Source organism: Miniopterus natalensis, chromosome 14 (assembly GCF_054644295.1).
Source record: "Miniopterus natalensis isolate mMinNat1 chromosome 14, mMinNat1.hap1, whole genome shotgun sequence".
Taxonomy (NCBI): Eukaryota; Metazoa; Chordata; class Mammalia; order Chiroptera; family Miniopteridae; genus Miniopterus; species Miniopterus natalensis.
Window position 1 is genome coordinate 38648236 of NC_142094.1, and position 20598 is coordinate 38668833.

Sequence of the window (20598 nt, forward strand, 5' to 3'; positions counted from 1 at the left end):
AAAGATTAAAGGGCTTGGATGTGGTCTAAAGGAAGCCCCTCTAGAGGAACAGCTGGACTGGTTTAGGCTCAGGAGAGGAAGTGGGGAAGGAGAAGTGGGAGGGGAGAAACCTCAGTCTTCCTATACTTAATCATAGTGAGCCAGATGCTGTGCTGAGTGCCGTACAAACATTATTTTATTTGAGCTTCACCATTAATCTGCGTAATGGGCATTGTCTTTCTGCCATTAACAGATAGGTAAAGTGAGGCTCAGAGAAGTTGAGTCATTTGACTAGGTCACACAGCAAATAGGTGGTGGAGCTGCCACTGAATCCAGGGTGATACTAGAGGTCATGTTCCTAATTGCCATGCTATAGGTAGGAAGCATGGACATAAGTATTGGTTTTCCATTGGTACTGAGAGCAATTTCAGAAAGATGGAACGAAGTTAGACACAACGGACTTTTTCTTTCTTTCCCTTTCTTTCTTTCTTTCTTTCTTTCTTTCTTTCTTTCTTTCTTTCTTTCTTTCTTTCTTTCTTTCTTTCTTTCTTTCTTTCTTTCTTTCTTTCTTTCTTTCTTTCTTTCTTTCTTTCTTTCTTTCTTTCTTTCTTTCTTTCTTTCTTTCTTTCTTTCTTTCTTTCTTTCTTTCTTTTTCCTTCACTTTTTCTGTGGAAATGGAACATTAGTGCATAAAATAGAATGTATTTTTGCACATAGCAACCAGATCTTGATTTCTAATAACATTCTTCAAAAAAAGAAAGCAAAGCTCCTTGGAGAAATGGCCAATTCTAGGACCGGGGCAGGAAATACACAAGATGAGCCTGGAACATCTTGTTGTGCCAGAAAGTAAAGAAGTGCTAAAAAGCCTCGCTGGTGTGGCTCAGTGGATGGAGCATCATCCCAGGCACCAGGAGGCCACCGGTTAGATTCCCGGTCAGGGCACATGCCTGGGTTTAGGGCTCTGTCCCCAGCAGGGGGTGTACAGGAGACAGCCAATCAATGACTCTCTTACCATTGATGTTTCTCTCTCCCTCTCCCTCTCCCTTCCTCTCTCTGAAATCAATAAAGACATATTAAAAAAAAAAAAGAAGACATACTAAAAAACACACAACACCCACAACAATGGAGTTTTATCAAAGGCACACAAGAGCCACTGCAGAAGCTCCCAATGGCCAATTTGAGCAATAAAATAAAGTAGCATTAGATTATAACCCAAAGTATTAAATATTAAATAAATATTAAACAAATATTCATGTGTTCATATATTTATGATAAATAAGCAAATGGGGGAGAAAAGATAATTCCAAATAATTTATTAGATACTCCACCTTCTAGCAGGTGGAGCATAACTCCTCACTCCTTACATGGGCTGTGCCTAGTGACTGCCTTCCAATGAGGGCAGTGCAGGAAGGAGGTGGTCGTTTTTTAAAGTCACTTTATAGGGGCACATGACCAACACTCCCTCAGCCAGTTCAGCATCAACAGGGGTAAGTCATGTGGACACATGTTCCCTGAATATGATGTGATGAGAATGGATGGCACTCTTCCTCCGTGGTCTTCCTGCCCCAAACCTCGAACCCCAGTCTAATTATAAGGAAAATATCAGGCAAATTCTAATTGAGGGACATTCTACAAAATACTTGACCAGTGCTTCTCAAAACTGTCAAGATCATCAAAAACAAGGCAAGTCTGAGAAACCGTCGTATCTGCGAGAAGCCAAAGAAACAGGACAACTAAATGTAATGCAGTATTCCTAGGTAAATTTAAACATGCATAACTTTACCTATCCATAAATGTAGTGCTTATTCTTACATGCCTGGCTTAAGATTTGTCCACGTTGCTGCACGTAGTTTGCTGTTGTGTGCTATTTTCATTGCCCTGCAGAATTACATTGAACAAATACATCCAATTTTATTTATACATTATATTGTTTCTGGACATTTGGGTTGTTTTGAGGGTGGATAATCTGAAAAGGATATTCTGACTACCAAATTTGTGAGATCTCCTGTAGTTTCTTTTCCTTTTTAAGGATATCTATTTATGTGAGGCGAGGAGGAAGGATCTGCTGTTTGGAAGCAGGAGTGGGATCTTGCTCAGGGACCAGGATCTAGACTGAGTCCAAGAAGCCCAGTGCTGCTGCTCATGGTTCACCAAGAGGCAGTAGGCTGCCCAAGTGCCTCAAGACGACTGGAACATCCCTTTCCAGACGGGAGTGGACCAGCTCCTTCTCAGTTTTACTCACCACTTTGCTAGTAATGTTTATGGATCGAACAGCAGAACCTTGATCTTACTAACAAGTTTGCTTCAAAGAGAATGAACCTCTCTTGGGCATGTTCCTACCAAGGCGGCCAGATAGAAAGGAGAAAATAGTCTCCCTTGCCTTCCCCCCAGATTCTTCTGGCCCTAATAAAACAGGTTCCTCATTCAGGGAAGGTAAGTTGCTAGATTTTTCCAAGCAGACATGCATGTGCACACACACCCAATGGAAATCTAAGGCTGCGTCAAGGAGAGCTGTTTTTGCTCCTCTGACTACCATGACTGTATTTCCCAGTGAGTGCCTTTGAACTAATCTTATTTTATTTTATTTTATTATTTTATTTTATTTTATTTTATTCTATTTTATTTTATTGTTAGCAGAGGCTCTTCTCAGGCCAGCTTATTAAGTCTTGTTTTGCCTATTTTAGCTCCTTTGTATTCAGGTCATGACTTTTGTTAATGATCAAGTAGAAGGCAAAAGAACCTAGTGATGAAGATCTCAGGCTAAAGAGTCAGACAAACCAGAATCCTGCCTTGGGTAAGCCCCTTCTGAGGTGGATAACCTGAAGCGAATTATTTAACCTCGGGTACCTTCTGAACCTCAGGTACCTTCATAAGTGAAAAAAAAGAGTAAGAAAACGTACTTCATAAGTAGGTCGAATTAAGTGCAAAAATATTTGTAAAATATTTAATACAGTTCCTGACACAAGAGGGAAAATTAGTACATTATGAAGATTATTGCTGTTGATATTAAAAATACAATAACTTCCCTGGCCAGTCTGCTTCAGTTGGTTGGGCGTCGTCCAGTGCACCAAAGGGTTGCAGGTTTGATTCCCGGTCAGGGCGCATGCCTGAGTTAGAGGCTCAGTCCCCGGTAGGGGGCATGCAGGAGGCAGCCGACTGATGTTTCTCTCTCTCCCTTCCTCCTTCTCTAAAAATCAATAAACTATTCTTTTAAAAAGAAAAGGTACAATAACTAATCTATTGATTTCTTTCCTTATGCCTATGATCACAATATTGCTAAATATAAGGTTTTAGACTACAGCTATAAGAAATGACTTGACTTTTAACATTTTGTGTTTCTTATGCAATTTGAATCATAGTAGAATGAAAAATGATATCCGGGTGCCAGTGAAAGGCTTTGTATTGTTCTTCCTTCTGATGATAAGCCCAGATTTGAATCTCTTTCCATCAGGTTTATAATTGGAGATTTGTTGGATACGGAAAATGACATCTTTGAGCAGCCCAAAGAATGGGACCCTCATGGACCAGAAGAGCCACAGAAGGCCTTTGACCATGGGACAGAGCTCATCCCGTGGTACGTCCTGTCCATCCGAGCTGACGTGCACCAGTTCCTGCTGCAGGGGGCCACAGTTATCCACTATGACCAGGACACACACCTGTCCGCCCGCTGCTTCCTCCAGCTTCAGCCTGACAATAGCACCTTGACCTGGACAAAGCCCACCACTGCCTCCCCAGCCAGTGCTAAAGCAAAACTTGGTGTGCTGGCTAACGCACCCGAGCCTGGCAAATTCCCATTGCTGGGCAACGCTGGATTAAGTGGCCTGGCGGAGGGGGTCTTGGATCTGTTTTCTGCAAAGGCTGTGTACATGGGACACCCCAACATTGATATACACACTGTGTGTGTTCAGAACAAACTGAGTAGCATGTTTCTGGCAGAGACGGGTGTGACGCTGCTCTATGGGCTTCAGACCACTGACAACAGATTGCTGCACTTTGTGGCACCGAAGCACACAGCTAAAATGCTCTTCAGTGGGTTGCTGGAACTCACAAGAGCTGTGAGAAAGATGAGGAAGTTCCCTGACCAAAGACAGCAGTGGCTGCGGAAACAGTACGTCAGCCTCTACCAGGTAAGGGCGCAACCTTCCCTCGCTCCTCGGTGGCATAATTCTCGAGATGGAAATCTTGTAAGAACACACCTGGCCACTAGGCCGCCGGGGCTCATTCTCTCAGCTCTATCACTCCCTACCTGAGCGACAGCGGGCAGCTTTGACTTAACCACTCTGTGCTCAGTTTCTTATTTATAAAATGAGAATAACAGCAATACCTGTTCGTAAGGTGGCTGTGAGGTTTAATTGAGTTAACATGGGTAAAGCCATAGTGTAAATTCATATGTATAAAGCATAGTGGCTCATAGTAGGTCCTGTTACTATTTTATATGAAAATAGTGACTACGATCATTGTAATTCTAACATCCGGAGAGAAACCAACTAATGTAAAAGCCTTTTCACTTAAAGTTTTCATGGAAAGCCTTGCGACCTGATTGCTTTTGTTATTAATTAGGGACTAACTGATACATCGGAAACCTTCACTTTGGGAATAGAAATCCTGCTTCGTCACCTAATATGCCACTTGACTCTCGGAGAGTTATTTAACCGACCATATTTCTGTCTAACTATAGAACTTCTAAGGTCAAAAGAAACTTTCCCAAGTGCGGGGTAACTCATACGAGGAGTTCTTTCCAGCCAGGCTTGTAGTGGCATCAGCCCTCGGGGGTAGTTTCCCACCGTGGGCTGTTAAAACTGAGTCTCTCATTGACCCTAGGTCGTCAGGCGCTGTAACTCCCCCCACCGCGTTCAGGATGGGCAGCAGGACTGGGCTGAAGGGGGTGGTGAGAAGAGGCACCATGCTCGTGGAGGAAGGAGGACAGAGTTTGGAAACTGAGTCATAAACCCCACCATAAGGCAACACTGTCCGTAGCATCGGCAGACCAGTGTGTCAAAGCATTCGGTTTCTCTTTCTTACACTTTTCTGTCTCTGGAGGGGGAAATGATCTTTTTTACTAGTGTCACAGAACAAATAGAACTATGACTTAAATTACTAAAATGACTAATTTCATGTACTTTTCACTGTTCTAACATGTTTCTGACAAGTAAAAACATTTCCCCTCTGGGAAATTAGTAGAAGTACATATAATTCTCCTTCTTCCCTGTTTCCTCCTGCCCATGCAATACCTATGAGGAGAGCCCATATCCTGAATGGGTGACTTATTAATTAATTATTAAGCACATAGGCCTACATACACGATTATGCTAATGCTCCATAGCACAAAACATGTTTGAGTTAATTCATCTAAAATGGAAACCAAAATACCTGCTTCCTGTCTGCTCCACAAGGAGCTTTCAGTGCAGTCAGCTGCTTGGAGGAAGGGTCTTCAGGAACAATTATGAATATTGATTTTTAATTACATTCATTCCGCAGCTGTCTACAATCATGGAAATCCATTTAACCTGGCCATAAACCAAAGTCTTTGAACTCAATTACAACCACCGTATAAAGCCTATGTGATTTATTTGCTCCATGTGTTTCCTTCTTAAGCTTATAGCATAAAGTAACTGAATTAACCCATAAAGTGGACTTGGTTTCTCATTTACCCTGTCAACCTTCTGCTTTTGCTGAAGGAGGCGCCAGTCGAAACCATGAATAGCTTATGAGAAGAGGTAAGAGGTGCTGCTAGAGCAAAGACACAGGAAGAGACCTGGGGCAAGCTCAGTCCTACCCAGCTGCACACCTAGCTACACCTCTCTCCCCCTCCCAAACCCCCGTCCCTCTGCGCTTGCAGGGAACCAAGTGGTTACAGTGTGAAGGCAAAACAATTCCATATACCTCAGTCACTTCTGAAAACGTAGGTGATGTTCTTCCTCAAAACATGAGCCGCCCAGGAAGACAGACAACATGCTTTAGGAACAGACAAGATTTCTTCTTTTTTCCTTTTTTTTTTGTAAAAAATGAAAATAGGTCAACAAACTGACCATTTTCCTATCATTAGACCAGTTCTCAAACTGTCTTAGGGAAATCAAAACGATGCTAATTTGGTACTTGGAGAACAAAAGGTCAAATAGGTCATGCTAAATCCCCTACTTGGTGACTTATAATTAGGCTTAACACATTTAAGGCTCTGAGGAGTCCTAAGTACAAAAGAAACCTATTGAAATGTATCTATAATTTGAAGAAATTTATGAAAAGTCTTGGGTTCTTCCAAACTTCTTTTAATGGCCCTACCAAGAGTATTTCTTTATCCCTAGTTTGGGAAGGGCTTGTATAGAAAATAATATTTCTACCATTGGAGTTCCCTTGTGTGATGAATGCCTGTGAAGTTACCTCCAGATACAATCACATTAATACTAGTAAATGTTAATTGATCTAATGGAAATAGTAACAGGAGATAAAGCAAAAGACAAGAAGAATTTGTGACATTTGTAATGAAGCCTAGGAATATACAGGAAAGTAAAAGAAAGTAAACAATGCAGAGATTTGATGTGAAGTATAGAAGAAAGACTGGTATCATAAGCTTTGGCTCAAGGTTATCATGAGCAGAGCTAAGAACCCATAATCCTAGATATTTGAAAAGATCTCTGGGAAGCTGAGAAGGTTAAATATAGGATTATCAGGTAGACTTCTTTGGTAGTAAGCAACAGAAATGGGCTTAGCGAAATCTTCAGGAAAAATAAGGATTTATTCAAAGGATTAGGTTAGTTTAACTGTCTTCAACATATCATGTGCAAAGATATGCGAAGAGATAAAAAGTGCATGAACATATTTTAAGGAAACAATTTCCTAATCTTCAACTTGTGCATGGACTTTTTCTTAAAACTAAGAATGTATTTTCACTCCCAACAGCCCTTCTCCCAAAATAAAAATAGAAGGTGCATCCTTCACCCATCCCAAACAAGGTTATTGTTTTGTATAAAATGAAAGAAAGATTCTAACTACATTTTAGTTCTCAGAAAATCTCCTTTAAAGGTTAAACAAAGGCATTTCGCCCTTTTCAGGCCTAGAATATATTCATTAAGAGTAAAGCTTGGCCCATGTTGGGATGTTCTGATTTAGAAAAACCAAAGCAGTAGAAGTTGATTCTTTTATATGTCGAAGGTAATTGGGCCTATTACATTTTTTATTAGAGACTTAATTTTTTGAGCAGGTTTAGGTTTACAGTAAAATTGAGAGGAAGGTACAGAGGTTTTCCATAAACCTCCCACCACCATGCATAGGTCCCCTGTTGTCAACATCACTCACCAAAATGGTACATTTTTTACAAAGGATGAACCTACATTGACATATCATAATCACCCAAAGTCCATAGTTTACCTTAGTGTTCTCTCTGGTTATGTTTACTTGCCATCTGTATGTCTTCTTTGCTGAAGTGCCTGTTAAGGTCTTTGGCCCATTTTTTCAGTCAGCTTGTTTGCCTTCTTATTGTTGAGTGTTACGATTTATTCATGCATTTTGGATAACAGTCCTTTATCAGATGCTGCTTTTGCAAATATTTTCTCCCAGTCTGTGGCTTGGCTTTTAGTTCTCTTGATGGTGTCTTTCGCAGAGCAGAAGTTTTAAATTTTAATGGAGTTATTCAATTTTTGAAAATATGTTAGTTAAAACCCATAGATAAAAAATTTCCTTTTAGATTTAGAGTATGTTATTCAATAAAGTAGATAAAGCCTATTTATGAATTGGGTCATGAAATGTTTATTCCACTTTGGAGCCAGTTGTAGTGACTTGTTAGCCAGACCCTCTTCAGCAGGCCTGCACCAGGTGGAATCACCTCCAGCCATTTTTATTCTCCACTTCACTGCATTCAAGATTCATCTTCCAGGGAGGGAAGTTCTGACTGGCTTCTTTGAATCTTGTGTCATCCGCTGTGTTAAAGGGTGTTCCACTATGGTTGATAGACCCAGGACTGTGTCCAATGGAAAAGAGATAAAGTAAAATTGAGGTGTGATTCGAGAAAAGAGAAATGGTTAATGGACAGGTATAAATCACAGATATCCACTACAAGAGAGCACCAAAAGGTGTCCCACATCAAGTATCCAATTTGCTCAGCATCCTGGGATCCTGAACAGGATGCAGGAAGTCACAACTCAGGTCATAAAATCAGACAGTCATTGAACATTGGGATGAAGGAGCAGGCATACACACACACACAAAACCTCATTATTTACAAAGCAAAATCCATTTACAACCACTTCTTTGGAACTACAGAGGAGGACTAGCCTTAAAAGTTTGCAGAAAATAAAGACGGTAAATGGAAAGTAATTTTCAAAGAGCTCTTTTATACAACCTGTGAACTATCAATATCTTTCATTCATATGCAACTTTTTGTTTTGTTAACCTGCTTTCCTGACTTATAGGGAGAATTTTTGACCATTGTTAATTCAACAAATAAATCAATCCTTGCTGCTATCATTGCATGTTATATGGAGTTGCCTTAGGAGAAACAGCTATTGTAGATCTTTGCCTGCCCTTTGAGTGTGTTTGCTGCTCACAACATCATAATGTGCATGGTGTTCTGAGTCCCCTGGGCTCTCTATCCTTGTTTATTAGTCCCTCAAGAGGATGGCAGCCCAACTATTTGGGGTGCTCCCCAGAGACCTCCAAAGTGAATTTTAGGTGTGCCACATACCCTATATTTCAAGTCAGACTACCCCAAGCATCAAACGATGTGAAAATACACCTAGAGTGATACAATAACAAATAGGATTGATTTTACTTAAATAGATTCGCACACATACAAGTCCTCCAAAGCCCTAATTGGCAAATTACATCGTAATGAATTTTTTTCCAGTGATAATTCTGGAACAGAACCTCTGAAACTAGGAAGGGAAATTTTTCTGTTAATCCCAGTTGAACATGGGCCTATTAAAGCACGTCACTGGAACTCAGCAGGGATGTGACCAGGACTGCAGAGGATGTGATGAAATCCCCAACAGAGTCCTGACAACTAGAAAATGGGGCCGCTTGGGTGGCCGGGTGGATTGTTATTCCTCGGTGGCTGCCTGAGCGTTCTCACCCCTGGGAGTCCCCTGGAAGCCGTTCCCGTGTTTACTGCCCTGATGCTGGTCCCGCCTGTGTTTGGCATGTGTCTCTTCCACAGGAAGAAGGGCGGTATGAAGGCCCGACTCTGGCCCACGCTGTGGAGTTGTTTGGCGGCAGACGATGGAGTACCCGGAACCCCAGCCCCGGGACGTCAGCGAAGGGCGCCGAGAAGCCCAACATGCAGAGGAACAACACCTTGGGCATCAGCACCGCCAAGAAGAAGAAGAAAGTCCTTATGAGGGTAGGTAGAGCGCCGCTTGTTTATGAAGCATCAGACCCAGCCATCCGGGACCGTTGTATGGCTTCCATCACCCTAAACGATCTTAGATCATTTGCTCTGGGGACAAGATGAGGTATAAAACAAATGAAACACAGGGGCTTGCCAGGCACCCCCGGGTGCCAGCCCCAGTGCTAGGAACTGAGTCAACACCCGGGAAAAGCCAGGGTCCATAGAGGGACACAGATGTGTTAACAAACACAGTGAGATCTAAATAGGTCATTGTCAAGCCGTCTGCAAAGTGCTGTAGGAACAGAGAAATGGAAGATACAGGGCTGAGAGGAGCCAGAGAAGACTTCAAGAGCAGTTGACAGATGGGTCTTAAAGGTTGTATAGGAGTTTACCATACAGACAACACAGGGAAAGGCATCCCAGGCAGATGAGGCAGCAGAGACACATGAAACATACGGCTTGTTGCACGTGTAGTTCTGGGTCCCTGCTCCAAGCTGGAGCAGCGGCTCTGTGGTGGGCGGGGAAAGGCTGGAAAGGAATGAGGGTCAGATTCCGAAGGTCTCAGAAGACCTGCTAAGTGCAGAACACAGTTTAAAATGTATTATCGAGAGAAGCAACCTGAATGTTCATCCACAAATGAGGGATAAAGAAACGGTGATAGAGACATACAATGAAATATTATTCAACTTTGAAAAAGGAAGGAAATTCTCTCATAGGCTGCAACTTGGGTGAACCTCGAGGACATTATCCTAAGTGAAATAAGCCAGTCACAAAACACCAAATACTGTGTGATGCCGCTTCTATGAGGTACCTAGAGTGGTCAGACTCTTAGAAACTGAAAGTAGAATGGTGGTGGCCAAGGACTGGGGGAAAGGGGGTGAGATATCCCTCGAAAAAGGGGCGGTTTAATGGGTATAGAGTTTAAGTTTTACAAGGTTAGAAGGTTAGATATTTGTTGCACAAGGTACATAGAGTTAGCACTATTCTACTACACACTTAAAGTGGTTAAGATGCTGAATTTTAAGCTATGCTTCCTATCACAATAAATACATATCACTATATATCATATATTTCATTATATACATTATCACTATAGCATGATATATATTTTCTCCATGGTTATCTAGAAAAAGTCTTACTCTTTGCAGATAGATAGGAGGCTGTCGATGCCTAAGTTGAACTTTATCAACTTTATCACTTTGTCTCTATGTGGAGCTTTCAGGGGCCAGCTGCCTCCTTTTATGGGCCCCCTCCCCTGAGGAGTGATGCGTTATAGTGAAGGACAAATGGTACAATGCTCCTTGAGCATGCTTGGTCAGCCTTCAGGGGGTCTTTACTGGCTTCACCGGGGAGGCAGCCTTGAAGGTGGGTCTGTCAGAAGACAGGGACCTGCCCAAACTAAAGGATGACGGGAGAGAAACACAATGAGAGCCACGGTGCGCCCTGTGTTCCCAGGGGGAGAGTGGAGAGGCAGCCGACGACGAGATGGCCACCCGAAAGGCCAGAGTGCACAAGGAGTGTCGGAGCTGGAGTGGCTCTGATCCCCAGGACATTAATGAGCACGAAGAATCGGGTAAGCAGCACCGCCACAGCTGAAGTTATTTTATGGGGAAAACACGCATTTGGGTTTAAATTGTGATTTTAAGTACGGTGGGCATTCTCAACAGCACCCTTTATCTTGTTGAATATACTTACCTTTGTTTTAACTCGATGACGGAACCCAAGAGGTATTTCTGCAAGTGTACTTGGAAGAAAATTTTCACTGCTTAACTTGCCATTATTGACAGGGAATATTAGCTAACAAGATACAACTTGATGAGTTAGCCCAGTGATTCTCAACCCAGGCTGGATATTAGGGCTTTTTTTTAAAAAAAAAAAAGGGGGGGGGAGAAAAATGTTTTTATTTATTTTTCAGAGAAAGGAAGGGAGAGGGTGAGAGAGATGGACACATCGATGGGAGAGACATCACTCGGCTGCCTCCTGCACTCCCCCTGCTGGGGGTCAGTCCCGCAACCCAGGCACGTGCCTGACTGGGAATCAAACCGGTGATCCACTGGCACATGGGCTGATGCTCAGCCGATTGAGCTGCACTGGCCGGGCTGGATATTAGAGCTTTTTAAAAAATATCCAACGCCCTGGCCACACCCAGGCACTGATCCAGACGCTGTGGTGGCACCTGAACATCTATATACTTTGTAAGCTCCCCAGATGATACCTGTGTGTACCAGGGTTGAGAACACACTGAGTCCACTCATCAGAGTATTTTGATGCCCCTTGTATAGAAATTGCCTTCATAGAGTGATTTGCACAGACATCCAGAAGCATCTTTGGTTTTTGTTTGATTCTGAGGGAAAGGGGTCATTGTCTCTTTTCTGTCTTTCACTCTCACAGAGGCGAATGCCATCACAAGCCCACCTAACCCTCTCCCTTCCAGAAGAGCCCACTCTCTGACTACGGCTGGGTCCCCCAACTTGGCTGCCGGGACGTCATCTCCCATCAGGCCAGTGTCCTCCCCTGTGCTGTCTTCAAACAAGAGCCCGTCCAGGTGGGGCCTTAACATGATAAAAGAGAAGGACCCTTCACGTCACTCAGGTTGTGTGGCAGGGTGTCTTCTCCCAGTGCTCTATGGAAGACCATCTCTGATTTTGACTTAACAGTTACATTGAGAATTAAAAGACACCCCCCCCCCAAGTTTTTAAATCCTAGTTTTTCTGATTTTATACTCCTGTGTTCTCATATTACTATAATTGCTCCTAATTATTTTACACACCAACCCTTCAAAGTTCAATGGCAATAACAAAACCTGAGCTATGATTCCCCAAATTAGCACTGTCTAGTATAATAACCACTAGCCACAGGGTGGGGAAAGTGGCTATTTAATAAAATTAAATAAAATTTAAAACTCCGTTTCTGACTAAGTTCAATAAAAAAATTAAGTAAAATAATAAAATAAAATTTAGTTCCTAAGTCACACTAACCACATTAAAAGTGTCTCACAGCCACAAGTGGCTGGTGGCTACTGTACTGAACAGTTCAGATGTGGAATGTTTCTATCATTGCAAAGAGTTCTATTGGATGGCACTGCTCTCAATGAAGAATAAATTAAGTTTTAAAGTAAGCTGCTTGACCCTTTTTGCTAATGGGTGAAATATATTAAATACTCTTCTCATATATAAGATAAGTCATACATGTCTGGGGAAATGAATGTATTACAGCAAGTTGGATATGTCTAGATAATTTCAAAGCTGGTGTTACAGTAAATTATTTCATAAGGTCCAGATTACCTATTTGAAACATCTACCCTCTCAGAAGAAATGATATTAAAATGAAAGCCTTCCAAAGGAATCAGAATGCCACACCATCTCCCTCAACCCCACACTAACGTTTAAGAAATGCAGAGACTCCAGACAGAGCCAAGATAAAACAGGCACTCCACTTTATCCGAGAGGGGAGTGGGAGGAGGAAGTGGGTCTGTGCAGACCTTGGCTTTGGAAGCATTAATTACACACATACGCACGCTCTACAGTAAATCATTTTTTAAAGGGAAGCATTCTTTCACTGCGTGAAAAATGAACATAATTTATGCTTTATACATTCAGATTCCTGTACTTGGTGAAACTGAGTCAAGGGTACATGGGAATTCTTTGTATCACTCTTACAACTTCTCTGTAAATTTGGGCATGTAACACAATTAAAACCTACAAAGAATCAGAATTTTTTACATTATATTCCAGACTATACAGCATCCCGGGTAAATAAAATAGCCAGGTAACTGGGATTAAGTCGCCTTTCCCTTTATTTCAGTCACTCATGAGCAGGAAAAAGAAGGGCAGAATAAGGGAGGAAGATCTTTTTAAAGAGGTAGAAGTAGAGAAACTAACATGTCAGGTACGAGATCACAGGGCCCCACAGGAGGACAGGGACCACAGCCCACCAAGTATCCTAAAGCAGAAAGAAAGGACAAGGCAGGAGAAGAAAAACCAGCCCACATGCTGTTCAAGGGGGAAAAGCAAGACTGAGCCCCAGGAAGGGAAAGAGTGGGCAGATGGAGCTTCCTAAAGTCAGAGGGAGCGGCTGCCTACGGACGGTGGCTGAGCCTGGAACTAGAACGAAGACCGGGAATTACTTGTTTAAATGCAAATGATAAACCACTTTGTGGAACCTTCTTCCTCTCCCTGACCCTCCACCCTGTTTCCCACACCACAGGAGAGATCAGCCACCTTTTCCCTCAAAATAATACAAATCTAGCTTTTCGTAATACTCTTCCTTTAACCTTCAGATGTCAACACAGAATAAGTTTCCATGACTCAACATTGTTAGCAGGATTGAGGGTAAACGGGCTACTCAATACAATATTCTCTATACTTTCTTATATATTTGAAATATTTCTAAAGTGAAAAATAAAAGACAAAAACAAGAAAAAGAAAGATCTTATTCATTAATTTGGTTAACAACCAGTCAAAACATTTCTCATACTATCCTATCAGGGAACCAGTGTAGAAAGTTATAAAAAAAAAAAAATGTTGTGAAACAGCCAGACGGAATTTTTGATCTATTGGACTGATATTTTTATATTGAAGATACAGCCTTGGCAGGTGCAGCTATAATCCTAGACAGAGTTGGCTTCTTTCCATTCTTAATATTTTTCTGACTCACATTTTCCGTTAGTATTAAAAGCCCTTCCCTGTTTTCATCTAAGAACCAGTTGAAAAAGGAAAAAGAGAAAACATCGATACATTCAGGACATTCTTCTTAAATGTGTTTCTGTAATTTAGAATATAGGGGGAAATGTACACAATTTTCCATAGGTTATAATTGAGTAATTTGGGCCTCTCTTTTTTTATTATTATTTTATTTATTATATCTTTATTGATTTCAGAGAGAGAGAAAGGGAGAGGGCAAGAGAGAGAGAGAAACATCAACAGTGAGAGAGTCATTGATCCGCTGCCTCCTGCACGACCCCTGCTGGGGATCGAGCCCACAACCCAGACATGTGCCCTGACCCAGAATCGAACCTCGATCTCCTGGATCCAGGCCGATGCTCAACCACTGAGCCGTGCCAGCCAGGCAGGGCTCTCTTTTTTTCAAATGACCTGTTTTCCAAGACACTGAATTTACATTCCCCCCCCCCCCACTGACCTGTGATTTCAAAGAACTGTTTTGATTAGTAGAAGCATCCTAACCTCAGTCTTATTAAATAGACTGTAAACATGACAAGATTTCAGTGTATAAGTCTGATCTCCTCTGACATAATATAGATTGATTTTGAGAGAGATGAAAATAGCCTCCGCCTTCAGTGACCCGCAGTCCGTCGTTTTGGCCACATTGCTGACCAGAGGATGTCCGCGGGGGCAGAAGGGCAGGCGTGGGCCCGGTCTGCCCGTTAAGGCCGTGTTTTTGTTGCAGTGCTTGGAGCAGCAGCAGCTGGCATGGCCGCATCAAAGGAGGAATGAAAGGCTTTCAGAGCTTCATGGTTTCCGACAGTAACATGAGTTTCGTTGAATTTGTTGAGCTGTTCAAATCCTTCAGGTACGGCTGGCTTTCTTCTGACCCTCTCTCAGCCCCACATTGTAACAACAGTACTAAACGGGAGGCGTTCTCATTCCTCACCCAGTGTAAGGAGCCGCAAGGACCTGAAGGACCTCTTCGACCTCTACGCCGTGCCCTGCAACCGGTCAGGCTCTGAGTCCGCTCCGCTCTACACCAACCTAACCATTGACGAAAACACCAGCGGCCTGCAGCCTGACCTGGGTTTGTGTAACAGTTTCATCTTTGCCTCTCAGACCTTTCTATCTAAGGAACCAGGGTAGGAGGTCCAATCACACAAACCTTCAGCCTGTCCCACGTGGCCTGCTGTTACCTGGGGCATGGCCAAACATTTGGAGACTTTTTTTCAAGGTGTCATTGGCATTTGAGACAAGGAGATTCATCATTGTGTGGGTCTGTCCCTGTATTTCAGGATATTTAACCGATAGAGCCCTACAGTCATTCTGGCAACCAAAAACCCTTTCCCGCTCATTTCCACATGTCCACTGGGTGTGTGGTGTGTCCTGGTTGAGAACCACCGGTCTCTTCCCTGCTTACAGGCAGATGGGTGCTCAGCCGCAGGGTGGGAGTTGACTGCCCTTTAACAATGAGAGTCTTTAGTGACCTCAGCAGAACACTCCTGCCTGGATATCCAAGACATTTTCCCGAATATGTAAACCAGAATATCTAGTTCTACCCCACTCCCCACCAGCACCAGCACCATCCATGCATTTTAAAGGATATTCTTTTTCTCGTCTGTTCTTGCTGGAAAACATAGGCACAAAAAGCAACAATAAAAACACTGTCCTCTTTCATGCAGTTGCTCTTCAATTATTTAAGACCTATGTTGTCCTTAAACTAAGAATATTAACCTTTTTCAACTTTAGTCGTAAGATGTGCATAACCATGGATTACTCAATCAGTGACAGTCTTAAAAATTCAATAGGCTTCTTTTTAGAGCAGTTTTAGATTTACAGAAAAATGAGCGCAAAGAACAGAGAGTTTGCATATAGCCTCCCCACACAGTTTCCCCTATTATTAATTTCTCGCATATTTTTTATAGAGAGCCAATATTGATATATTATTAACTGAAGTCCATAGTTTACATTAGTGTTCACTGATTGTGTCGTATATTCTATGGGCTTTGAAGTACAATGACATGTACCCACCATTACTGTATTATACAGAAAAATTTCACTGTCCTAAAAATCCCCTATGCTCCAGCTGTTCATCCCACCCACCCTCCTTCTGAAGCCCTGGCAACCACTGATTTTTTAAAATATATATATTTTTCATTGTTGAAAGTATTACAGATGTCCCCGACTTATTCCCTCCCACCTTTGTTCTCTGACTTATTGCCTTTTCCAGAATATTACATATTTAGGATCACACAGTATGTAGCCTTTTCAGACAGGCTTCTTTCACTTAGCAATACATGTTCAAGGTCCCTCCATGTCTCTCATTGCTTGATAGCTCATTTCCTTTTATAGCTGAATAATATCCCATTGTATGGATTTATCACTGTTTATTCACCTATGGAAGGAATTCCTCGTTGCTTCCAAGCTTTAGCAATTATAAATAAAGCTGCTGTAAATATTTGTGTGTAGGTTTTAGTGTGCATGTAAGTTTTCACCTCATGTGGGTAAACACCTAGGAAAACAACTGCTGGGTCGTATGGTAAGCCTATGGTTAGCTCTGTAGGAAACTGCCAGACTGTCTTCCAAAGCGGCGAGAATTAAAATGACTGACCACACCAAAAAGGTGTTGGTGTGGAGCCTTGCTGGTGGCAATGTTAGATGGTACAGCCACTTAGGAAGGGAGTTGGGCGGTTTCTTACAAAACAGCCCTGGCTGGTGTAGTACAGTGGTTAGAGCATCGGCCCATGTGCCGAAGGATCAGTCATTCGATTCCCAGTCAAGGGCACGTACTTGGATTGAGGGTTTGCTCCCCACCTCTGGTCCGGGCGCATGTGGGAGGCAACCAGTCGATGTGTCCCCTTTACGTCGCTGTTTCTCTCTCCCTCTCTCCCTCCCTCTCTTCCACTCTCACTGAAAAGCAATGGAAAAAATATCCTCAAGTGAGGATTAAAAAAAAAACAAAAAAAACTAAACGTACTCTTGCCATATGATCCAGCAATTGCATCTCTTGGTATTTACCCAAATGAATTGAAAACTTATGTTCACACAGAAACCTGCACACAAATGTTTATAGTTACACTTTTAAAGTACAGAAACACTAGTTTTAAAGGTTCATCTTCAGTCTCTGAAAATATAAAAATGTAATAGTTATTCTCAAAAACCAAAGTCCATATTCATCCTAAAATCCCCAATTGAACGTACGTTTAGTTCCCCTCGAATACCAAAGCTCGTGGCCTTTCAGGGTCATGGATCTAGCTCTCTCTCAGTTTCTCTTCTTTATTCACTGATTCCTTCTTTATTCCTCTACTCTGTGAAGCCAGGAACGTGCACGGAGTTTGCTGGCTTGTTTAGACAGATTAGTGAAGAGCTCCTCCAGCGCTGTTATCTGCCAGGTGAACTTTGTGAAAGACGCTGGTTAGTGTGCCCATATTCTGCGGGTGGTTCTGTTTCAGATTTGTTGACCAGAAATGTCTCGGATTTGGGGTTGTTCATTAAAAGTAAACAGCAACTGTCAGACAACCAGAGGCAGATCTCTGACGCCATTGCTGCTGCAAGTATCGTGACGAATGGCACTGGAGTCGAGAGCACATCCCTGGGCGTATTTGGGGTTGGCATACTCCAGCTCAATGACTTCCTAGTCAACTGCCAAGGAGAACACTGCACGTATGATGAGATCCTTAGCATCATCCAGGTATGTGCCTGTTTCGTGTGCACACATGTGCAAAGCCCCTGACTCTTCTAATTATTTTCTGCTAAACATTTACTCTTTCCATACTTCTTTCCAAAGACTCTTTAAGTTTGGGGCAGAAATAGAGGGGGGTGGGGTTGAAATAACAAATACATAAGTGTTCTTATTCAACATGTAATTAATACAGGTCCCAAGCCTTCTCTTGCTCAGTGTCTATTATAAGGAATCAGTACATGATTCCTTCTTGTCATTCTAACACATGCAGTAGAATTAGTAGTCTAGGTTTTCACTCTCTTTGATCATTTAACAAATATTTGTTAGCTTCTATTATGGGCCTGGCTCTGTTCCAGGACCTGGGAATATAGTGGTAAGTAAGATCAAGTTCTGCCCTCAGCTCAGCTTACATTCAAGTGGGTGAGGCAGATAATATACAAATAAAGATACAGTGTGGGGCAAAAGTGGGTTTACAGTTGTTCATATGGAGAATAATATAGTAATTAATAAATAAAAATACAAGAATAAAGTGTTTCACATACTCACAGCTATAAACCTACTTTTGCCCGACCCTGTATAATGTAATCTCAGATAATCATATTAGGTTCTGGAAAATACTGAGCAGAGTTAGGGGATGGAGTGGTGCAGGAGGGCTGAGGGGAATAAGCTGAGGAGGTGACACTTGGCCGAGCCCTGAGTGAGTAAGCTATTGAAGGTCTGAGGGAAGGGCATTCCAGGCAGGGAGCAGCAAGCCCAAAGACCAAGGCAGGAGCGAGCTCGGGGTTTATGAGAAACAATAAAAAAGCTGTGTCCTGGGAGCCCCCTAAGCCAAAGGGACAACAGTAGACACGATTTCAGACAGGTAGGCAGGGGCCCAACCATCTAGGCATTTAGGGCATGTTAAGGAGTTTGACTTTAGTCCATGAGCAATGGGAAGCTAATGGAAATTTTTGCGCAGGGGAGTAAGTAGCATAACAATGTCTGTTTGTAAGAGGTCACTCTGACTCCACCAAGAATGAACTGTGCTGGGAAAGGAGTGGAAGCAGAGGCCTGGGCAGGACGCTTTCGCAAGTCACCCAGGCAAGACATGCTGATGGCTGCAGCGAGAGGGTGGGGGGAGACGGAGGGGATGAGACCGTTCACGGCAGCTGCGGTGCTAGGAGACAGTTCACGCGCAACAGAATTAGGCTAGGTTTCAGTCGCCTTTTTCAACCGATTGGGAACCAGTGGATTAGCTGTCCAGCAATTGGATTTGATCGCTGGAAGTGCTTAAAATGTAAGGTTATTATGACGTGCCGAGTGCTCACTGTTACCGTATTGAGGACAAGCACTGCACAAAGCGTTTTATGAGAATCATCTCATTTCACACACCCCCAGCTATGTCCCATTTTCATTTGGATAAACTAACACTGTTTTCATACAAATCAGCCTTATTCTTTTCTCTTGCTCTCCTTTTTTCTCTTAGATAAATATGCTTCGTATAATAAACTCACTTGTAATAAATGTTTGCTTTTGGACTAAAAAGCTACATCTTACCACTACATAACTAATTCAGTTCAAATATTTGGTTTAGATGTTTCCTGATGAAAACAGAACAGCTTTTAAAAATGATGTGGTGGTTTTTCCCCCCTCAGTTTCCTTTACCTAAATAACACTCTTTTTGTATCCCTTGCAGAAGTTTGAGCCTAGCATTAGTATGTGTCATCAGGGCCTAATGTCATTTGAAGGATTTGCAAGGTAACTTTTAAAATATCTTTTGCCCATCATTTTAAGAGCACCTATTTTCCCCATGCAGCCCTAAGAAAATTTGTTTCCTCCTAGGTTTCTGATGGATAAAGATAATTTTGCCTCAAAAAATGATGAGTCCCAAGAGAACATTAAAGAATTACAGCTGCCCCTCTCCTACTATTACATTGAATCTTCACACAATACCTACCTCACAGGCCATCAGCTCAAAGGAGAATCCTCAGTAGAACTCTACAGCCAGGTACTGAGAATTCCACTTGGAACGTGGTTTTCATTAAATCTTATTTACGTAACCCCCAAAGTCTCAAAAACCTGACCCAGACTTCTGTGAAGAGCTCGGGAACTGCTGCATGTGAAGTGTGAGGAAACATGACGTGGGAAAACAGCCTATACGTACAGTTGTTTTCTTTACTTCTTGTTGTGTTCCACCCCCCCCCCGCCCCGTCTATACTTAACCTTTATTCTGAGCAATGAAGAAAAAAAAGTATTTGTTTGAGACTCATAGCTTTTAGACCCTAGTTAGTCTGACCTACTCCTACTAAAATTAGACTTTCCCATGGGAAAGTTATCTAATCGTTTCCCTAAATGCTAAATAAATCAATATATTGTAGTGGGAAAGCATAATAGAAAATGCGACTCTCTATGTATGATGTTATTCGCAAAGTATTGGTTGTTTTGCTTTGCAATGTGTTAAACAATCAGTTCATCCCTATGGTAACCAATTTAAGAAAAAAAGATCTGCATAGACTGTAGGCACGGTCCCTATACACTTAATTCATGGGCATGTTCTGGGAAACTCAGTAGGTTCTCTGGACTAGAAAAAAGCACATCCTTTTGATCTAAACATCCAACTAATGATCTGTGTGTCAGTTGCCTCCCTGTTGTATTTTCTGCAACTTCCTAGTGTCTGCCGCCTGTTTTCTGAGCTCCTACAAGAAGAGGTAATCAATCATGAAGGAGCTAGGTTAGGTCCAGGGAATACAAGTGTATGACTGAGCATGTGTGTGGAGGGGGGAGTCCAGGTGTGAACATTGCTGTTGTATTGTTTACAAAACCCACAACCCGAGGTTCCTTTGTTCTCCAGATCAGTTCAGATGTTCCTCAAAGCAGGGGTCAAACTTCTGTCCCAAAGTTTATCTAGAATGAAATATGTGTTCTAAACTCTAAAATCTAAGCGACTCTTGTTATGAAATGAAGACATGTCCTTA

The 20598-nt window shown here is 42.3% G+C and overlaps 1 protein-coding gene across 1 annotated transcript in view; it reads left to right on the plus strand.

Moving 5' to 3' along the window:
• The window catches only part of PLCE1 (phospholipase C epsilon 1), a 247106-nt gene that overhangs the window by 182623 nt on the left and 43885 nt on the right, over window positions 1-20598 (plus strand). The window contains exons 8-16 of the mRNA XM_087824459.1: window positions 3431-4106; window positions 9128-9310; window positions 10754-10871; window positions 11690-11843; window positions 14705-14827; window positions 14913-15049; window positions 17415-17653; window positions 19320-19381; window positions 19466-19631. Of these exons, the coding sequence (XP_087680585.1) occupies window positions 3431-4106; window positions 9128-9310; window positions 10754-10871; window positions 11690-11843; window positions 14705-14827; window positions 14913-15049; window positions 17415-17653; window positions 19320-19381; window positions 19466-19631 (1858 nt within the window). The remainder of the gene's footprint in view (window positions 1-3430; window positions 4107-9127; window positions 9311-10753; window positions 10872-11689; window positions 11844-14704; window positions 14828-14912; window positions 15050-17414; window positions 17654-19319; window positions 19382-19465; window positions 19632-20598) is intronic.